Raw genomic sequence first — 15,842 nt, 5'->3', positions numbered from 1 at the left:
GCCACCCAGGGGCCCCAGTCCAGATGTTCATTTTTAACTTGAACGTGAAATAAAGCAAGTGCTGCACTGACAAAATTCACCCTCAATCCTGCATCAGAGGCCAGTCCTAAACGCGTATCCTGTAAAATTAGTTTAACACAAGTTATTTTTCAGAGATAATTTCAGCAGCAAGAATTTGTACAGCACTTGCTCTGTGCCAGGCACTCTTGTGAGCACTTTGCATAGACTAACACCACATTCAGTGCTCATAGCCCCACGAGGAAAGTACCGTGTGGCCTCCTACAACGCGCGCGCGCGCGCGCGCACACACACACACACACACACACACACACACACACACACACACACGCCAGGCATTGCTCTAGAGCTTGGGCTACCTCTGTGAACAAAACAAACCTTTCCCCCTCCCTGAGGTTAGAACGCAAAGTAACTAGCTCAAGGTCAAGGTCACCTAACTGGGAAGGACAAACACAGGACTGGAAACCAGGCAGTTTGGCTTCAGAGTCCACCTTCTGAACCCTTAATCCCTCCTGGCTGAGTGTTCTGATCTGTCCCAAGGCATCAGGCTAGAAGGGGCAGCTAAGGAGACAACAGCCACTTTTGCGGGGCAAGCTCCTGGACAGGTAGATGGATGGGGGTCTGTCCGTCCCGTCACCATTGGCTGCAAGCTGAATTGACACCACACTCTAGCTAGCCTCAGAACCAAGGATGCCACGGACACAGTCCTGCCCTCTAGGAGCTCACAGGCTGGTGGGGAAGGACTGGCAAACATCTCCATTGGTACAACCGCAATCTGTCCTGAGCAATCACCGAGCTCAGCACCACCTGTGAACTGGGGTGACTGTCCTACCTCTGGCTCAGTAGGGCCCCCGTGAACCAGTCTGCCAACTCCACCCTGGGGTCCGGTACATTTCCCAGCCCCGGCCCCCCTCCTTCTGCTTTAAAAAAAAAAAAAAAAAAAGTAATCTGATTCAGCCCTAGCCCTGGTTAAGCACAGACTTCTTGCTAAATCCCCAAAGCCTAATTACTTACTATTCTGCACGGTAATCTTAGGAGGTGTTTGTTTTCGCTCTCCCCTCGGAGAGCTGGTGAGCAAGCAGCAGCGGTTGCTAGCAAGCATTGCTGCAGGTACAGACGTGATGCTGCGATTTCCCAGGCAGCATGTTCAAGTACACTGTGCCTTCTGCTTAGCATGTCCTTCCACGGCCACCTCCTACCCTTCGAGGCTGGGATCAGAGGTCATCCCCAGGAAGGGCACCCTTCCCATGAACCACTGCACTTTTCCTCCCAAGGCAATTGCCACATGCAGTTCTGTGTTATCTGAGCACCACCCCCGCCCCCCCCCCACCTGTCTCCCCTATTCTGTGGTGCATTCCATGATAGCAGGGCCCTGGGCCATTCAGGCTTCAGAACCCAGCCCGGTGCAGAGTGCACAGGCACTCAGAAACGCATGTTGCATTTGATTTCCCCTGCCATTGCTAGGAGACCCAGGGCTGGAGCCCTGCACGGTGCTGAATTAGCAAAGGGCACTGTAGGTCCAAAAACAGAGTGGTCATGCTTTCCCATTCGTATGGGGATGATCCACTGAGCAGAGAGCATGCCTTGCTTTGGCTTCTCAGCCACACAGTGACTGTCTGTTCTTTTCCCAAGGGGGGCATTCCACGGTCCTTTCAGGAGAAACTTTTGTATACTGTTCTGGCATTTTTCTTCTTTTTTAGTAAACCGCTATGTTCCAATGTCCTCTTCAATAACGGGCAATGTTTAATAAATTTATTTTAAAAGCTTTTCTGTGGAGTTGAATGACTAGCTCTCTTCCACCCAAGGCAACACATGGCACTGCTTAATGCTTTCCATTTTTAACTTGGGGAGGAACGTTCCTCAGAGTTCAAGAGGAAGCCGAGTGGGCGCTCTCTGGATTGCGGGAGGCCCGCATGGCACCAAGAGTGGAGAATCTGGAAGTCGGGGGGTAGCAGATGGCCCAGTAGGGAGAAGAGATTGCTAGCAGATGGCCCCAATAGTTTGGATAAGGGGGAAAAAAACTTTTAATAGCCAAAGAAACCCTGAGAAAGAAGAATAAGGTAGGCGGCATCACACTTCCTGATTCAAGCTAACTTATAAAGCTCCAGTTACCAAAACAGTATGGTACTGCATAGAAACAGACAAGCCAACAAATGGAATAGGATGGAGAGCCCAGAAATAGACCACACATATATACAGTCAACTGTGTGTTGTAGTCAACTGTCCTAGTCTTTGACAAGGGAGCCAAGAATACTCAACAGAGAAAAAAAGGGTCTCCAACAAATGGTGCTGGGATAATTGGATATTCATACGTAAATGAATAAAACTGGACCCCTACCTTACACCGCTTACAAAAACTAACTCAAGATGGATTAAAAAGTTAAAAGGTAAGACCTGAAGCCATGAAATTCCCAGAAGAAAACAGAGGGATAAAGCTCCTCAACACGGATCTTGGCAGTGAATTTTTGGATACAACACCTAAAGTACAAGCAATAAAAGCAAACATAAACAAGAAGGACCCCATCAAGCTAAACAGCTTCTGCAAAACCAAAGAAAGTATCAACAAAGTGAAGAGACAACCTACAGAATGGGAAAAAATATTCGCAAACTATGTATCTCCTAAGGGGTTAATATCCAAAATACGTAAGGAATTCAGACAACTCAACAGCAAAAAAATAATCAATTTAAAAAGGGCAAAAGACCTGAACAGACATTTCTAGAAAGAAGATCTACAAAAGGCCAACAAGTACATGACAATATGGTCAACATCACTAGTCATGGGGGGAGATACAAATTAAAACCACAGTGAGATACCACCTCACACCTGCTAGAATGGCCAGTATCCAAAAGACAAGGTGTGACAAGTATCGGCGAGGACGTGGAGGAAAGAGAACCCAGTGCCCTGCTGGTAGGAATGTAAAATGGTGCAGCCACTATGGAAAACAGTATGAAGGTTCCTCAGAAAGTTAAAAATGGAACTACCATATGACCCAGCAATCCCACTTCTGAGAATATACCCAAAGGAAATGAAAATACTAATGAAAGGATATCCACCCCCTCCCTATATTCACAGCATTATTCACAACAGCCAAGGCGTGGAAACAACCTAAGTGCCCGTTCATGGCTGAATAAAGAAGATGCGTATATGGAATATACACAACAGAATATCATTCAGCCACAAAAAAGGCGGAAACCCTACCATTGTGATGCCATGGACGGAGCTTAAAGGTATTACGCTAACTGAAATAAGTCAAATAATCAAATACTGTACAATCTCACTTGTAGGCGGTGGGGAGGAGACAACCAAACTCACAGAAAAAGAGATCAGGCTTGTGGTTGCCAGAGGTGGAGGGTCGGAGAGGGGAGACTGGAGGAAGGTGGTCACGAGGTACAAACTTCCAGTTACAAGAGAATTAAATCCTAGGGATCTAACATACGACACAGTGACTACAGCAAACCTTGCTGACTGCGTGGTATATGGCAAAGTTGGTAAGAGAGTCAATCCCAGGAATTTTCATCTTAAGGAGAGAAATGTTTTTTGTCTTTATACTTGTCCACAGAAGATGGATGTTAGCTGAACCCACTGTGGTAATCGTTTCACAATATATGCACATCAAACCATCACACTGAAGCCTTGAACTTCTACGGTTATGTACGTCAACTATTTCTCAATGTAAGTGGGGGGGGGGAACAAACTTTTAATTGCAAACAAACCACTATTAGAAACACACCCAGAAGCAGAGCCCCCACAGATGTGTGTTACTGCAATGAACAGGAACCCCATTTCTCAATGGGGTGCCCAGACAGTGACAGAGACTGGAAGGGGCAGTGGAAGGCTCCATTTCCAAATCATCTTTTCCCACCCATCCATTGATAATTATGGATAAGGATATAGGCTCACAACTCAGACCATCCAAATTAAAAGGCTCCACAGGGAATATTTAGGGCAGTGAAACTATTCCGTCTGATCCCATAATTGTGGACACACGTCATCATAGATTCATCCAAACTCATCAGAAGTACGACACAAAGAGTGAATCCTGATGTAAACTCTGGACGTTAGTTTGCAACAAATGTACCACAGCAATGCAAGACGTTAGTAGGGGAAGCTATTGATACAGGAATTCTATTTGCCACTCAATCTTTCTATAAACCTACAACTGCTCCACAACAGTCGATTAAACACACACACACACACACACACACACACACACACACACACACACCCTTGGCCTCGCTTCTTGCTAGCTTGGTGACTCTGGACTAGTTATTTCATCTGAGTCTCCTTTCCTCATCTGCAAAATGAAGACACTAACAGCACACACCTAAAGGGAGGTCAGGAGGAGCAGGTGGTAGCCACCATGATGACGATGACAGTGACAGCAGGAGCCGTGTGCTTGGGACACCTGAAGCACTTAATGCCTCCATGGATCGTGTGGTCTCAGTCTCACAGCAGCCCTGTGAGACGGGTAGGGACTGCTGCCATCCTCAGTTGACAAAATAGAAAGCCTGAAGCACAGAGAGATTATGTAAGTTGCCCAAGGTCACACAGCCGGCCAGCGGGGGGGCTCAAACCCACACATCTGCCTTCACCCCGTCAAACGGCCTTCTCCAAGAAACAGCGAGCTGGCGCTTGCTGGGGAAGGAGCCCTTTCTGGCGGCTGCAGAGAGCGCCAATACCGGGACCCAGATCTTTGGTCCCTAAGCCATTTGATTCTCTGTAATAACATCCCTACTCCCAACCCCCCAAAAGCAAAGAACGATCCCTCTGATGACGAGCTGCCGTCTTCCTGGGCCTCCACTTGTGATCGGGCTGGTGGCTGTGCAAGCCCATCAGCATTCCAAGGTGGCTGGGGACCCTTTACCCAGGAAACCACCTGACTCTGCAGGTTGCCCCACCCAGCAAACCCCCTCCCCGGGCCGGAACTTCTGTCCCTGCCCCCCGGGGCCATAACTGGACTGACCTCGCTGCACCCAGTAACTAGTTCAATCCTTGCTTCTCTGAGTCAGGGTTTGCGTTTACGTAACAACTTTAAAACTTCAGATGTGCTGATCTCCCAAGCCTGCTGAAGCAGCATTCGAACAGACACTGGGTCAGAATCCAGACGCTGAGCCACGTCCCCAGTAGCACCTCACCTCCACACCCACATCCTGATGTACTTTCTGCGGCTCTAGGTCCCCTCCTCCCACCCCACCCCTGCTTTCTCATGCTTTCCGCACCTCTGCTCCCCACACACGGGCGCCTACAGAGACCCACTGCAGCGCTCACCTGCTCAGTGACCTCATCTCCTCCCAACCCAGCCTCCACGTCAACTCCCGTGTGCGGGCCCGCCCCACCACCTTCACCACCCCCCTCTCCTCCCACTGTGGCCGTGCATCAGCCCTGGCACAGAATCACGGGTGAGGGTAGATCAGAGCCAGCTTAACCGTTGAAGAGCCTCCATCAAGAGCCCACATCCAACACTCTGCTCTCCTGAAAGCCTAGGAACTGCCTCCGTCCCCGGATCTCTTTTCATGTACCCGTCACCCCAGCAGCCGTCTTTTCCCAGCCTTCCTTCCATGGACACCAAAAGTTTGCGTCCTCCCAAAATGCCTATGTTGAAGCCCTAAGCCCCGAAGTAACAATATTTGAAGATCGAGCCTTCGGGAGATGATCTGGGTTAGACCAGGTTGTGATGGCAGGGTTCTGGTCTGATGGGATCAGGGGCCTTACAGGAAGGGACCGCAGGGAGCTGGCTCTCACTCCCTCTCTCTCCTGGCCACGTGAGGGCACAGCAAAATGAGGGCAGTCCACAAGCAAGAGTTCTCATCAGAACCTGATCAGGCCTTTAGACTTCCAGCCTCTGGAATTGTGAGAAAAGACATTTCTGGTGTTTAAGCCACCCGGTCTTTGGAATTCTATTATAGCAGCCTGAGCAAAGATAGACACATAGTCATCAGCCATTTCAAATTGAAGACTATTTGAAAAGCAGAAAACCAGGAGTGCCTGGGGGGCTCAGTCGGTTGAGCATCTGACTTTGGCTCAGGTCATGACCTCGCAATCCAGGAGTTCGAGGCCCATATCGGGCTCTGTGCTGACCGCTCAGAGCCTGGAGCCTGCTTCAGATTCTGTGTCTCCCTCTCTCAAAAGTAAATAAACATTGAAAAAAAAATATTTTTTAAGTCAAGAAGAGAAAGCAACAAACCAAACGAGACAAAGCAAATCCCTCCAGGATCAATGGTGGGGGTGTGAGGAGGGGGCAAAGCTCCCCTCTCTTTTTTCGAATACGGGCATAGGATATCGGGCACACAAGTGAAGAGATAGGACATTGCAGAGGACAGAGCACTGATGACTTCAAATGTGAGGGAAAAGGCAGCTAAAGGAGGGGGGAGGAGGACCCACCCCAGCTTTACAGCCAACGTGTAAAGTAACACCTCATTGTCCAGAGCAAAAAAACCTAACAGTTTCTCAATTTAGAGGTTAGTCCTGCAAGCTGGGCCAACTGCCAACATCCCAAATCTTCAAAATATTTTTTAAAAAAATTTGTTTTCAGGGGGAAAAAAAAATACACATTTGGCAGGATCCCTACTTAACTTGCCCTCATAAAATTCAATTAACAGATAGTTTCCCAGTACCTACAATTCACAAGCACTGTATCGTGTCTGGGGGACGCAGATAAGAAAAGAAAGTAAGGACAACGGAAGCTAACGTCTAAGCCTGTCAGAATTCCAAGGGTATCAACTCGTTGATTTCTAACAATCCTCTGAGGTGGATGTAATTATCACCCCCTTACTGTTCCAGAAGGAAAAACTGAAACATATGCTCGGTTTAAAAAGCAAACAACGCTCAGTCGGGAAGTAAACAATATAACAATGCACAATTGTGTCTACAAAGAACAAGGACAAGAGAACCGGTGACCAGAAGGCTATTGGGGCACCTGGGTGGTTCAGCTGGTTGAGCGTCCGACTTTGGCTCAGGTCACCATCTCGCGGTTTGTGAGTTCGAGCCCCATGTCGGGCTCTGTGCCGACAGTTTGGAGCTTGGAGCCTGCTTCAGATTCTGTCTCTCTCTGTTCCCCCCCCCCCCCGCCCCCCGCTCATGCTCTCTCAAAAATAAACATTAAAAATAAAATAAAATAAAAAAGGAGCCTGCTTTGGGTTGGGTAATCAGAGGAGGCCCATGGGGCATGTCAATGACAACCCATTTTGGAGGATCGAGGGGGAACAGCATGGTTCCCAGAAGCTCCAAAAGTCAGCCACAGGACATGCTCGCCACCAGTCCTAATCTCACAGGTCAGAGCTAGGCCCAGGCATCCGTATTTGTCAGAGCCTCCAGGTGACAGAATCCCGGGTTCCTCCCACTCTGGTGCCACTGCCAGAGACATGTGCAAACTCTAGTTCCTGAAGGTTTGTCTCCACCCCCAAATTCCTACATTGAAGCCCTAGTCTCCCAAGGTGATGGGAGTCTGGGGTGGGACTTCTGGGAGGTGACTGGGTTTGGAAGAGGCCATGAGGGCGAGGTCCCCATGGTGACAGGAGTGCCCTCACAAGAAGGGGAAGAGAGACCAGAGCTCAGATTCTCTCTCCACCCGGTGAGCACACAGGGAGGCAGCTACCTGCAAGCCAGGGAGCGGGCCCTCACCCGGAACCACGTCTGGGCTCCCCAGCCTCCAGAGCTGTGAGAGATACACATCTGAGCCACGCCGTCTGTGGCATTTTGTTAGGGCAGCCCGAGCTAAGACAGCTCAAAGTCACGGCCTCTCGTTCCTATTCCATGCGTTTTGCGTGGAGGGACCCACCTCTCTTCTGCAGTGCTCCCTCTTCATAGACTGTGAAAGAAAAATTTAAGTCCTAAGAGGCACCGATCTCTGGGGGAAGATAAGGACTTTCCCACAGACCTCAGGGGTCAAAAATGATGATGATTTTTTTTTTTTTTTAAGCTTCCCTACATTCAAAAATGAAACCCACTGGTTTCCAGGAAAGTCTCTAGGTTATCCCAAGTCTTAGCCTTCATTCAACATTCAAATACTTAACTGAATGCCTACAAAGGGTCAGGCAGCATCCTGGCTCAGTGCTTCTGGGCCGGTAGCGGGCACGCGCATTGCCCCCGGGGATCTCGCTGGGATGCAGAGTCTGATTCAGGAGGCCTGGGTGGACCTGAGACGCGGCATTCCCAACAAGCTGCCAGGTGATGCCAGTCCCACTGGACAGCAGGTCTCTAGCCCAGTGAGCGCCAACCCTGGCTTCATCTTGGACTCACCAGGGAGCTCTTAAAAAGTACAGATTCCCAGGCCCCAGAGCAGTGAAATCAGACACTCCAGGGACAGGACCGGAGCATTTCAGAAGCTCTTCCAGGGCTGAAAGATGTGGGCAGAGCTAAGAGTCACTCTTCTGAGCACAGAGCAGTGAGCGAGGGAGCCCTCAAGGGGAACAGAGGACAAGTAAGCTACTCTAGATGGCGATACAAGTCACAGAGATACAAGGTAATGTGATGGGGGAGGTACCCAAGCCGCGACGCGAATAATGAGATGGGAACACCAGCAAGGCCTGGGGAAGTGGCCCAAGGTGGAGCAAAGAGCCCATTTTCCACCTCGAGACTTAAGAAACCACCAGAGCAGGGTACCATTCAGGTTTTCTGGAAAAGAAACTATTCCTTACAAAAACGTGAACTTTTGTTGACTGTCCATGGGGGGCAGGGGCAGGGGTGCGCTTTAGCTCTAGATGTTCTGACAGAGCAGGAAATTCTTAAAGCCCCATCTCCCCACATGCCTAAGAGACCTCATCTGGCAGACCAGGACTGGGGGTCCCCTAGCCTGGGGAGACAGATGCAGAACAGAAACCTCAGAGGATGCAAGAACCCTCCGTGGTTCTTTAGAGGCAACTCCTTTAACTGTGTAGAGAAGAGAGTGGTCACCCTCTGTCACGCTCTGAAACTGTAAGTGGGAGGAAGTTCTGATCCACCTGTACCAAAGCAGCGGCCTGGGGATGGGACCCTGTAAGGGAACAGTTACAAAGAGTCGAGCGCCTGCTCGGACCAGAAGCAGAGCCCGGGACTCAAGTGTATGCCAGCCCAAGCCCAGCCCTCCCCCCCGCGTCCCCCCCCCCCACCAGCAATTAGCTTAGGGAGTCATGTGACCCAAGCCAACAGAACTTCACTACCTCCGAAGCGCCACCGGTACCCCTCCCAGCACTGTGAGGTCTGGGAGGACAGAAAGCTGGAGCCTAGTAACCACCTGCCCACGCCGGAGGACTTCCGAGTCCAGAGACAGAGAGAAACTGAGTCATGACACTTCACCTTTGATCTCACGCTTTCAGGGACTGACCCGATAAATTCCCTCTGGCACTAAACCCAGTTTGGGCACGTTTTCTGTCTTTGCCCTAGACGCCTGCCTCATCTGGAGCCCAGGACTACGCCAACTACTTCAGACCCGGTCCTCTGAGCCCCTGAAGGGTTCCCGGGGGGTTTGGTGACTGTGCGCGGGGCCTGGGCCATCCTTCTGCCTCACGGAATGTTCCCTAGGTCAGGAGCCCGTCTTCTACAGGACAGTAAGCTACTTGACAAAGCTGCCTCTTAAGCTTGCTTAGACACCCTCCCCAAGCGCCCATCGGAGGGCTGGACACACTACAGCAGGCGTGTGCTACGTGCTTGTGAAATGACAGGGGGCCCGGGGATGAGGCAGCTAGACAGAAGTCGGGAGTCAGCCCCCACCTGGGCTGCAGGAAAACTAGAGCAGGTGCAACAGAACGGGGAGGGCGTGGGATCCAGACCCAGGTGACCCAGGAATGCTCCTGACCGCCAAGAGCTCTTGGGGAGTCACTAAACTTCTGAACGTCCCATTCTTCATCTTTGCAAAAACCCTGGAAGGATAAGTGCTTCATACTCAGAATGTCCTTTCACTCCATCATCCGAAGCTTTATGGAATCCTCTCTACACGCAGGGCCTGATTTCAGAAACAGTCAACCAAAAGCATGACCAAAAACAGTCAACCAAAAGCATGAATAGTGTTCACTATTGCCAAAGATACTATTTCCGATACCCTCTCTGTAAGGGGGACAAGGCCAGGTCCTCCTGCCGAATAGGATGCCTGCCCCACGGTTAGTCGGGTAGTTTTTGATGAGACAGTACACTGAAGATACAGAAGCAATAATGGGGCACAGGAGACTATCCCAAGAAATGGGACTCTGTCTCAGCCAATGTGCCCAATGTGACAGAAGTTAGAGGAGGGCATAGCCTGACCAAGATGAGGGTACCAGAGAGCCAGAAACCAAAGATGCGCTGCTACAGATTCTTTACCCAGAGTAGCAAAGTGTCCCCGGCCCTTGCGGATGGTGCGGATTCCAGCGTCTCCGGTCCCCGGAGGGCACGGACCCCAACATTAGTCTCTGGCTGTACATGCATGTGTTCACCTGTCCGGCCCATGCCTCCACCCCTTCTGGTAATGAAAGATGTCCAAGGGAGGTTAAATGACTGGATGAGCACTGTGGCTGGGAGAATTACCTGGAATTTCTCAGGAATCGATGGTCCAAGTTCAAAGTCAATCCCAGCAGCTTCTCTGCAGGCCTGTACTCACCTACCCTCCCTGCCCCCAGGTGGCCTTTTCAGAAGGCATCCTGAGGGGAGGGAGGTGGATGGTGTAGTAAAACAGGCTTTGAGGGAGAACCTGGCCTCCTATGCTCGTGGAACTAAGCATTTTAATCACACAGGCCTAGATCCCAATGCCAGCTTCACCACCCAGAAGTCCTGTGACTTTGAGCGACTCCTATCTTCTCCCTAGAGGTTTCCTGACGTGTAGAATGCAGAGAAGGCATGCCTACGGAAATAAGTCAAGACTGCCATCCAAACCTGCATCTTTGCCCTGGATTTCCACTTCCTTTTACACACAGCCTTACCGATCTGACCTTACCAGATTCTTCCAACAACCCCAGAACAGGAAGTCCTATTCTGCCCATTTTACCAATGAGAAAACCGACATGAAAAGATAATGTGGCTTCCGGGCAACTCGGTGGAAGAGCCAAGTGGTCCCCATCTACAATCTCAAGTTCTCAACGGGCTTTTGAACACTTCACCCCACTGGATCCTTCCCACAACAGACCCCCAAGTGATGGAGCCAGAACTTAAGCCCGGGACTGCCCCGAGGCCTGGGCGGCTTCTATTGGCCTCATTGCTTGCAGGTACACTCCCGGGATTCTTCTTCCCCTATTTAAGCAAAACCTGCCTGTGGCAGAACAGATAAAATGTCATTTCTGGGTCCCTACAGCCTCTGAGCCCCTGGAGGAGCCTGAAGGGGAACATCGGAACTGCCGCCAGCAGAATCCATCTCCCGGGCTGGCACCATACCCTGGGAACTTCCACTGCACACAAAGACCCCAGCCTCCACAGCGTCCTACCCCTGCAGATGCCCTGGCATGCTGTGACCCTCACGGGAGGGTCATCCCAAAGTGCCACCTGCCACGGCGGCTGCATTTGCTGCCCCGAGAGTTCCATCAGATGGATACCGTGAGCAAAAGGGAAAGAAAACAAAGACTCCCCCGCCCAGCCCCGGGCAAACAAAATCAAGACAGCCTTTAGGAGCGTGGTGAGAACAAAAAAAAAAAAAAAAAAAATGAAATTTTAAAACTCTCCAATGTGACCTTTCCCGTTGCTGGGTAAAGAAAGTACTAGAGTTGCTTAGCAGCACAACTGATTAATGCCTGTACGTCACCTTTTCTATGCCTGACAGCTACCCTTTCCCACCCAGGTTCATCAAAGCACCTATCTCAGCTCTGGCTGTAACGTCCACATAAGCACCATCTGGAGGCCAAATGCCTTGAGGCAAGGGGGAGACGGATTTCTTACCAGGATCCGTGCAATTCTTAGCTGTCTGAGTCCCGTTCATTGGTGCCATCAGTTTTCTATTCCTCCATGTATCTGGTAGAACATGTTTGCTAGCAGAAGCCGTTTTATGCCCTGGATTGGAAAAGAAGTCACAAACACCGTTAGGTCAAAATGGTGCTTTCTTCCAATGACCTTACACGTCTGTATCTGGCTACATAAGCAACAGCCCTGTTTGACTACTCGAGCCACCCGTAGGGAGTGAGACAACGATTAGAAGCACAATATCACCTGCTTACACTCCGTAATCTGTTTCTTAGATCTGGTCCATTGTTTCTAGTCCCAGATGGGTCAGCGTGTGATCTGACCTTGGCCAAGAGCACTCAGCCCCTCACAGGGTAGGTAACCATGAAGTTCTCGTCCAGTAAACATGCTCAGGTGTCCCTGCCCCTGACGAACTACAAATGGATTATTAGGTCAGCAAAAAGGGGGGAAAAGGTTGATGGGACCTGGCCCAGAGCTCCTCACCCTTGAAGATCCACAGAAATCACTTGGGGACCTTGTCGAAATGCAGATTCTATGTCAGTAGGTCTGGGCTGGGCCCTGGATTTCTGTACTAACAAGCTCCCAGGTGATGCTAATTCTGCTGGTCCAAGAGCCACACTGAGTAACAAGGGACATCAGCGGTGTGGATGCCAGTGACCAAACACTGTTAAACTCCTAAAGGTAATTTCTGATCTAGCAAATAAAAACGACTCTCACTTTAAGAGCTTCAAAGTATTCATTTACCTCTCCTGATGTGCACACAGCTTCAGCTGGGTAATAACAACTCTTCTATAATGCTGACACCTAAGAGCCTCTAAGCATTTTGTTTTTTCTGGGGGTGTAACTGAGGGGGAAAATACACGGACTCGGCCCAAATGCAAAGCACCCGGTTAAGATGTTCAAATAAACTTCCTGGGTTTCTGTTGGAAAGAGCCATTTTTTTACCTTATGTTCTCAAATCACAAAGTTGGGGTTTTGAAAAACAGTTTAAGAGTTTAATGAAGTTCCACCTGATTTTCACCTATCACTATAAACCTCTCTAGATTGTCCCTAACTGCTCAAAAAGGCACTTCCTGTTTTATCTCCACCCTCCGGGTTGCTAAGTCACCTGCATTTTTCTTTTTTTTTTTTTTTTTTTTAATATGAAAAAGTAAAAGGTCCACAGTGCCCAACTAAAAACTGGAGTGTTAGCCAAGTGAATGTCCTCTGAAGATTCCACATGGGCTCACATCCCCCACTCCACCCCCAAACAGATTTTTTTTTTTTCTAAGTTTCTTTCTCCACCTCAGATTTGCATATCCTAAGAGACTCCCAAATCACTCGGTCTTGGATGAAGGAGTGCGGCTTCTGGTTCCAGACACAAGTGCTCTCCCCTACCGTGGGGATTAAAAGGAGTTAAGTGATGCTGAAACACGGCAGAAACCTCCCGAGGGGATTGCCCCCCGACGTTTTCAGGGTTTGGAAGAGGATGCATCAGGACCCTCAGGGAGCTCCTTTGGCCGCGGGGAGGGCATGGATGAGACCCAGTGCCCAGCCTCAGAATCCGGGTTTTTGAGAAACGCGGAACACAACCCTCTCCGCTCGCAAAATTGGAAAGCGGACCACTCAGTTCGGTCCTCCAGAAGCTAAGAGAATTCACACCTGAACCCCGCCCCTGCGCCGCCCGTTCCCCCACGCACTCTGGGGACAGGACTCGGGAACGGAGGGGCCCCGTGTTCAGGCTTTCATCTTAGTAACACAGAACTGCAGCCGCGTCCCGAGCCCCCAGGGGCCGCGCGCAGCTCAGGGAAACGGGGACCACAGCTCAAAGCGTCGATGTCAGCCCTCCTGGGTGCGCTCTACCCGCCGGGTGGGGAGGGGACGGGACCGGATGAACCCTTGGGACCAACGTGGCAGGGAAAGAAAGGGAGACGTCTCGGAGCTGCCCGTCGGCTTCCCAGCCCAAGCCCCTCAACTCCCGGGGCGGGACCGCACCGGCACCTACCCAAGCTGCCAAAGAGGCCGGACGCACAGCACACCAGGGCCAGCACCGCGCACACGAAGCCAACTTGCCGCGGCAGCATCTCTCGCCTCCTGCGAACTTTGCGCGGCCGGAGGGGCCCGCGGAGGGCCATCCTGGAGCGCCTGGGTGCCGTCCCCGGGAGAGGATGGGGAGCTTCGGCGGCCGGAGTGCTAGCTGTGGCCGAGCGGCGCTAGGGCTGGAGCGGGCGAAGCTCAGAGGCCAGAGGCTCCGGGCCAAAGCTTCATGACCCGCGGGCGAGGTCGGCGGGGCGGCTGGGAGAAGGGAGGTGGGGGCGCGCGGCGCAGCCGGAGCTCAGAGTCCCGCGCGCGGCGTGCGCGCTCCGCGCACCATGGCTCCGGGGCGAGGAGGCGATGCCGGCACGGTGGCGCTGGCGGCCCTAGTCCGTAGGGCTGGCGCAGTCGCGGCGCTGGAGCCTCTACCTGCCCGCTCAGCCTCGGCGCGCTCGCCCGGCCGCGGCCCCGGCAGCAGCGTCCGGGGGCTCCCGCGGGGAGCACTCAGTGCGCCCCCGCGCCCCGCTCCGCCGTTCCCACTCGCAGCATTCTCCCCCTCCAAGTTTGTCGGCGGCCGCCCAACAGCAGTGCCCCCCTGCTTCCCGGCGAGCCAAGCCCGGCGGCCCAGCGCGCGCAGGGAGAAGGCAGACTGCTTCCGCGGGACCCGCGACCCTCGCCGCGAGTGGCGTCCACGCTAGCCCTCCCGGGGGCGAGCTCTCCCCGGGAACTTTCTCTCCGGCTGCCAGCGCCTGCGTCTGCGAGGCCGTGGCGCCTCCCGCCCGCAGCTCTCGCCTCCCTTCTCCTCCCCTCCCGCCCGCCTCTCACCCCCCTCCCCAGCACGTGTACTCCTCCCCGAGGGCGCGCTCGCCCGTGCGCTCCTCCCTTCCCCCCGGGGAGGCTCAACTACTGACCAGTATAATCGCCCCCCCCCTCCCTCCCCTATGGAGCCGAAACAATCCCTTCTCTACCCTCGGAGGCTGCTGCAGAGAGGAACAGGTTCTGGCAACGCAGGGACTCTCGGAACGAGGGTTTCTGTCGCGCGGCCGCTCCTGTGCGGGCTCCCCACGACCCCTGAGGCGACCCGCGCCCCCCGCACCGCCGCCTCCCCCTCGGGGCGGGAGATGCACGGGAAGATTAATTGCTCGAGCGGAGCTAACAAACAGGCTGGCACCGAGCCAACAGGCGCCCGCGCCCGCCGGGACCCGCTCCTGCAGGGCTCTCGGGGCGGGCGGGGGGAGCCGGCGGCGGGGGCGCAACGCCGACCTGCAAAACGCTCCGGGTCAGGCAGAGGGAGAAAACCCCAGAGTTAACGCGGCCCCGCCACCCAGAGTTGAGCTTTTGATGTTCTGCAGCCTTGCCGCTTTGCAGGGCTCTGTGGTTTGGGTTGGTTTTTTCTCCTGGTCTCTGACCGGCTCTCTAAGGTCAACCGCTTTAAAAAATGGGGCAGGAGGGAGAATTTCAGAAGACGAGCAGCTGGAGTGGAATCCAGGTGCAAGCAAGTGGTGGGGCCCTGCGAAGGAAGGGCCTCAGCCCAGAGGGCTTGCGACTACCCCTGGGACTGACTTCCTTCCCTGGCCAATTCATCGGGCACCTAGTTAGGACCTGCTAGGGGTTAAGTCCACTTAAAATCCTTTTTTTTGGAGCAAGGCCAGATCTGTTTAATTAAATAAATACACACCCACCGTGCGCAGGGACCTGTGCCAAGTGGCAGCCAGCGACCAAAACAAAACAACCAAAAAAAAAAATGTGTAAGATTCTGCCCCAGCTTTCAAGGAACCCTAAATCAAAGGGGAGCCGGACCCTCGGATAAACTACTGTTTAATAAGTCAGTTCTAAAAGTCACTGTTCTGCAGAACGTGCATGTTCCCGTCACTACTTAAAATGTGGTCCACGGCAGCGTGAGCCTTGCCTGGAAACTTGGAAGAAATGGAGGCTCCAAGTCTCCAGCCCAGACCTCCTGACAATGTGCATTTTT

At 52.4% G+C, this 15,842-nt stretch overlaps 1 protein-coding gene across 5 annotated transcripts in view; it reads right to left on the bottom strand.

Moving 5' to 3' along the window:
• Nucleotides 1-14,995, bottom strand: part of SLC24A4 (solute carrier family 24 member 4) — a 173,142-nt gene extending 158,147 nt beyond the window's left edge. Inside the window, exons 1-2 of one of the 5 annotated variants that reach the window (XM_045060421.1) lie at nt 14,836-14,995; nt 11,834-11,944 (exon numbers count right to left, since the gene is read on the bottom strand). In XM_045060421.1, coding sequence (XP_044916356.1) covers nt 11,834-11,882 — 49 coding nt within the window. In that variant the 5' untranslated portion in view covers nt 11,883-11,944; nt 14,836-14,995. Of the gene's footprint in view, nt 1-11,833; nt 11,945-13,838; nt 14,663-14,835 lie in introns of those variants that run through there. The other 4 variants (XM_045060419.1, XM_045060420.1, XM_003987930.6 and 1 more) reach the window with 4 other exon arrangements.
• Between the last annotated feature and the right edge of the window lie 847 nt (nt 14,996-15,842).

This window comes from Felis catus, chromosome B3 (genome assembly GCF_018350175.1).
Source record: "Felis catus isolate Fca126 chromosome B3, F.catus_Fca126_mat1.0, whole genome shotgun sequence".
Taxonomy (NCBI): Eukaryota; Metazoa; Chordata; class Mammalia; order Carnivora; family Felidae; genus Felis; species Felis catus.
Note: the sequence above shows the minus strand (reverse complement) of the source record. Positions and strands in the feature narration are given on the sequence as shown.